The sequence below is a fragment of the Nelumbo nucifera genome, chromosome 6 (assembly GCF_055504915.1).
Source record: "Nelumbo nucifera cultivar China Antique chromosome 6, China Antique-T2T, whole genome shotgun sequence".
NCBI lineage: Eukaryota > Viridiplantae > Streptophyta > Magnoliopsida > Proteales > Nelumbonaceae > Nelumbo > Nelumbo nucifera.
In genome coordinates, this window is record NC_142654.1 from 24,529,790 (window position 1) to 24,535,789 (window position 6,000).

Consider the following 6,000-nt stretch of genomic DNA (forward strand, 5'->3'; position numbering starts at 1 on the left):
TTCTATCATTTGTCAATGCATAAATGTAATGTTGCTAAAGCAAAAGTGAACCAGAGTGCAATTTTACCCTGAATCTGGATTTACACTCCATTTGCATCGTTTCCAAACGCAGCCTTAGAAGCAAGAAGTGAGCACAATACATTTCTTAGAGCCTAATGCTGTGTTTCGTTGCAGTACAATTTTATTTGTACTAGTACAAATGCATGGGAGTGTAAATGAAAAAAAAAATGCAAATTCTCTATTGATTTTGTTTTGGGTATTATTTTATTCTGCTTTATGTCTCAATTTACATAAATTGCACTGCAATCAAACAAAATACGCTAAAATTTGAAATAAAAATTGGTCAGAATTTACACTTGAATCATTTGCACCGCCGTAGTTTTACATTTGTGCAAATTTATTTGCATTGCAACCTGAGGTACAACTGTGCAATATCGGGAATTCAGGATTGGAGGTGCAAATTGGGTGGGCTAAGTCACACAAATGTGCATCTAAACAAAGTGAGAGACCACTTTTGGAGAAAAGGAATTAGTAAAGCAAAGCTTGCCCCGTTTGGCATTGTTCTGTGGGAACACTCCTTTTGTTCCCAATGTTCCTGCAGTACAGAAGTATGTTTGGTACGCAAAAAAAATGAAGAAAGAACTTATTCTAGAACAAGAACAAGGCCTGAAGAACTTAGAACACGAAGTGAGAAATGTGGTATTAAGATGTGTGACTGGGTTTCATATGTTAATAGGGGTATTGTTGTAATTTCAGACAATAAAAGAAAATCGTCTTTCTCTAAACTCTAGAGCCCCTCTCTCCATCAACAACCCTCTCTAGTGGCAAACGCTGAGAAGAGAGATCTGACTCCCCCTTCTCCGGTAACAATATCCATGTACTAACACATCACCATGTTCTTGTTTTTTTTTTCCCCCTTTTTTTTGTTGTATCTTTTCTCGCAATAATGCCCTTTAAGGCATCACAAACCCGTAACCTTATTGTAAACATGGGGTGAGCACTCCGATGCTTAAATCAGTCGAGTTAGTAGAGTAGGAGAGCAAGAGAATAAGATCTATGTTTGCATTGGATTGCACATACTTTGTAAAGGAGGGTAGAGTCCCTTTTATAGGCGTTGGGGGTCCAAATTCCGTGTTCGAGATATTTGGGGATGTCAAACCTTATCGGCTTGTTATCTTCAAGGCACGTTTCTCCCACGTTGGTGGGGATCCTCATCCAATATCTCTGAATTGTATGGAGACCGAGGTTATCCATGTTGAGTGAGCGATGTGCTACCGCCCGACTCGGAAGCAATAGGCGTGTTACTCTAGGTAAAGGTCAATCTGCCACACAGGTTGGTACCCCAGAGGCGGTTGCTTGAATCGTTCGTTGCCCGGGTTAGAGGAGTGCAAGTTGGTCTTCAAGGTCCTTGACTTTGACTCCCAAGGTGGAAAATGTTGTTCTATTGCAGAGTGTCTGGTTGGTCTCCCTAGGTCGAGATACGCACCCCATGTGGCGTTGAGGTGTCATCAGATGGTTCGGTGTGCCACGTGTCTCTTTGTGACTAGTTGGCTAAGTTTCCCTCCATCAATTACCCCCACTCCCGAGGTTGAGGTCGACGAGCTCAGAGAGAGAGAGTAGTTTGATCAGGGGCGAGTCCGGCCAGAGTTTTGACATAGGATCTTCAGTGGACCATCAGTTCAAGGTTGGAAAGATCCAATTTGTGTTGGGCCATCTAATAGGTCGCGTCCTAGGCACAAGCAGACGCTACGCGAAAATTAAGCTCCGCAGACGTAAAAAATGTGCTCAATTGATTTAGCCTCAGAATACGTGCCATTGCAGTCTCTTGGCTGTTGGATCGTTCCAATCTCAGTCATTTGTAGGTCGAGTTCCCCACCTATAAACAGCCCCCCCGGGGGTCCATTTGCACCTGTTGAGAACTTTGAGCAAAGTTGGAGTGTTTGAAACCTCATGCAGATCGGTATTCTCATCGAGTCAGGTTGGTTTTAGTCACCCTTTCCTCAGTTCAATGAGTCTTCTTCCCTTCCTTTTTCTTTCTTTTAATTTTATCATATCGAGTGGTTCGTTTGAGGGAGAGGACCGGAGGGGTGCACGTGCCAAGGTAGGGTCTTCGGCATAGAAGCGACAAGGTTCCCACAAAGAAGTCCCTAATCAACGAATTTCTGGCTGAGGAGATGATGATCCACTTCGGACTTAGTCCTCCAGGTAGGTTTTTGTCACAACACCTAGGTCATTTTTGTTATTGTACATCACTTATGTTGATGCTTTTGCTGACCACGTGTTATACTTGCAAGAAAAGATATGGCAGATATGGACGTCGTTGAGCTCTTCGCTAGGATGTAGAGCAAGAAGAAAAAGACTTCCGAAAAAGGATGCCCCCCGAGCAAGGGCCTCAAAGGTGACGCAGTCGACGGATGAGGAGGGGATCCCGATGGTCGTCATCAAGAACAAGCCGCAGGTCAAGTCTAGAAGGGAGCCTGTAGAGGGCCAAACACTCGAGGACCATTGTACCGCTCCATCGAGTAGAGAGCCTACCATCCTAGGGACCGGAACCTTAGGGAGACATTCTGTCTTTGACCTAGCAATGGTGCTAGAACTAAGCAAGGTAGTCGTGATCCCTAAGGATGTCATCGAGCACCACAAGAAGTGCCCTATCGTCACCGGTAGCATCACCTTGCACCATCTCAATGTGGCAAGTACCCGAGATCTTCCTCAAGCAATGCAATTGTTTCCTCCGGTTTGCCCTATGCTGTCATCCCTTCTCTTTTCTTTTCATTTAGTCCAACACTTAAACACATGCCCTAATGGATTGGGCTGAGGTGAGCTTCCGCCGATGCGAGGTCTTAGAGAAGGAGGTTGAGGAGTCTGCTACTGAAATTAGGGATTTGAGGGCTGAGGTGGCTCGAGGGATGGTTGAGCAAGCGAGGTAGATGAAGAGGGTGGAGGATTTATGGGTGAGCTGGAGCAAGTGAAGACTGAGCTCGAGGAGTGTAGGTCCAAATTCTCTAATGAGCTCTGCTAAGCAAAGGAGAAGGTCATCCAGGAGTACATCACCTTGCTCGCATGCCAAGAGGCCAAGGATGATTATGCTCTCTCAGCCTTTCGGAAGGGCTTCAAAGTTTGCCACATGTTGGCCAAGTCCCTCTTCCCAGAGACCAAATTCAGTAGCTGGAACAGCTACAATGTCCTCAATGCTATGCTTGTTGGCAAGGAGTCAGACTCTGAACCCAAAGGGAGCAACGGCGATGAGGAGGGCCATGGAAGCAGCGACAACGAGTTGGTTGAGGGGGAGGAGGCATCAAAGGTCAGCGACGACCAACCTCCCACTAAAGAATGAAACTTTTACATCTGTTCTTTAGACCCCCCATGTAAATACTATGTATTCTGATCCCCTGAGCTCGATCCTTCATGCTTTTGCTTTTTTTTTGTTTGAAGTATCGATGTACTTGTCTTCATTTTGCTAAGTAATGGGAATTTCTTTTGCCGACATGAATACCTTGTTGCACCCTTTTATTTTCTAAGTCCTTAGACTTTTGGGAAATATGCTAAGTTAAAAAACGTTTGTCGATGTGCTTTTATGTTGATGTGCCCCCGAGAGGTCGGCTTTTGAATTAATGAGTAGAAGTGCATAAAGAGGGTGGACCTTTGCTTCAAATCGGACCGAACTGCTCATAGTGGGTTGGTAAGACCAAATTGCATAGTGGGTTGTCGCATGGGCCAGCTTGGAATTTTGAGTTGGCTGTTGCTAACACAGAATTTTTTTTTGATCCTATGGGCTTGGAACCACCTCAAACTTAATACATCTTTATGCTATTAGCATTCCACATCTAGGGGACTTGACACCCCTCCAAGGTTTCAAGTTCATAGGTCCTGACCTGATTACCTCAGTCACCTTATAGGGACCTTCCTAGTTCGGGCCAAGCTTTTTGGCTCCTAGTTCAGGCACCATGACTTTTCACAATTTGGAAATGTCTCTTGACCTTAGCGTTGTAGTACCGAGCTACCCTCTTCTGGTAGGCAGTAGTTCTAATTTGCGTCACGTCACGAACTTCTTCTACTAAGTCCATATTAGTGTGCAGGTCACCATCATTCTCTTCGTCATTATAGGTTTCCGACCTGAGGGTCGGTACCTCGATTTCAGTTGGGATAATGACTTCTGTCTCGTACGTCAGGTTGAAGGGTGTTTTGCTAGTTGGCATCCTACTCATTGTATGATACACCCAGACACTGGGGAGCTCATCTACCCACAAGCCCTTAGCTCGGGCAAGTCAGGCTTTTAGACCTTAGAGGATTGCTTTGTTGGTCACCTCGGTTTGCCAATTTTCTTGCAGATGTGCGATCAACATGAAATTTTGCTTAATCCCCATATCACCACACCAATCTTGAAACTTGATGTCCTCAAACTGCTTCTTGTTATCCGAGGTCAAGACCCGAGGCATTCCATATTAGCATATGATACTCTTCTAAAAGAAGGTTTGTACATTCCGACCTGTAATGGTCGCCAACAACTCATTCTCCACTGATTTTGTAAAGTATTCCACTACCACGACCAAGAACCTTCTTTGCCCGATTGCCGGTGGGAAAGGATCGAGAATGTCTATCCTCTAATGTGTAAATGGTCATGGGTTGATGAGGTACTGTAGGTATGGTGGTGTGCCTCTAGCACCAATCATAATGTTGTACAGACTGGATTGCATCGGTCTTCATGGTGGGCCAATAGTAGCCTTGTCTAAGGTTTTTCTGGGCCAGCACCTTACCCCCTATGTATTCACCACAAAGACCTTCATGGATCTCGTGGAGCATGTATTTGGCTTCATTGGATCAGAGGTAGTGCAAGTACAGAAGGGTGAACGACTTCTTGTACAATTTTTTGCTGATGATGACGTAGTGAGTTGCCTTGCGATAAAGTTTTTGAGTCGCGTTCTGATCTGATGGCAACGCTCCACTCTTTAGATACTCGAAGATGGGGTCCATCCAGGATGGTTCAACGATTTGCATAGGAGTGACTTCCTCTTCTATTGTCCTCTTTATGCTAGGACGTGGTGGGTCTTCTATGTAGACTGTCCTCTTCATGTTGCCCATGGCATCGACCAACTTTGAAAGTGCATCGATCTGGTCGTTCTTCGTCCTCAAAATCTGGTGGATGGATAATGAATTAAATTGACGTATAAGCTCTCGAACCTTTTCTAAGTACTTTGCCATCGTTGGCTCCCAAGCCTCATAATGGTCGTTCCCCTGGTTCACCACAAGCTGGGAGTCGTTGCATGCTTCCATATTCCTCATGCTAAGCTCTTTAGATAATGATAGGCCGGTTATCAAAGCCTCATACTCAACTTCATTACTTGACGCTTGAAATTTGAACCAAAGGGCGTACTCTAGCATTACTTCATCGGGCCCCAGCAGGATCAATCTAGCTTTACTACCTCCCTAGTTTGACGACTTGTCCACATGGAGGACTCAAGGTTCCTCTTCCCAATTTGGGGAAGGGCCCGTGTTGGTAGATGCTTCCGAAATGGGTTCAAGCTTGTCAAGTTCCGAGGTCAGCGAGCTGAATGTGAACTCTGCCATGAAGTTTGACAGTATTTGTGCCTTGATCGTCAATCATGGTTCAAACCATATGTCATACTTGTTGAGCTCTATGGCCCACTTTGTTAGTCAACCCAAGACCTCAGGCTTCTAAAAAACTTGTCAAAGGGGTCGATTGGTGAGGATGACGATGGTATGAGATTGGAAATAGGGTCTTAGCTTCCGAGCCGAGATGATTAGTGCGAAGGCGAGCTTTTTAATGTTCGGATATTTGGTCTCAATCGCGTGCAAGACTTTGCTTACGTAGTAGACTGGTCACTACACTTGTCAACAACCCAGAAATTTACGTGATGTGATATCGAAGGCACACTTGTTTGAGTTGAGCTTTAGGTTGTATTTTCTTAAGATGGTAAAAACCTTGATTAAATCATAAATAAGAGAATTAGTTGACCTACTTTTTGCAACCATATCATT

At 44.7% G+C, this 6,000-nt stretch overlaps 1 protein-coding gene across 1 annotated transcript; it reads right to left on the reverse strand.

Moving 5' to 3' along the window:
* Window positions 1-4,821: 4,821 nt before the first annotated feature.
* Window positions 4,822-5,382, reverse strand: LOC148790676 (uncharacterized). Its single transcript, XM_088890328.1, has one exon. The coding sequence runs from the start codon at window positions 5,380-5,382 to the stop codon at window positions 4,822-4,824; it is 561 nt and encodes a 186-aa protein (XP_088746454.1).
* Window positions 5,383-6,000: the final 618 nt, after the last annotated feature.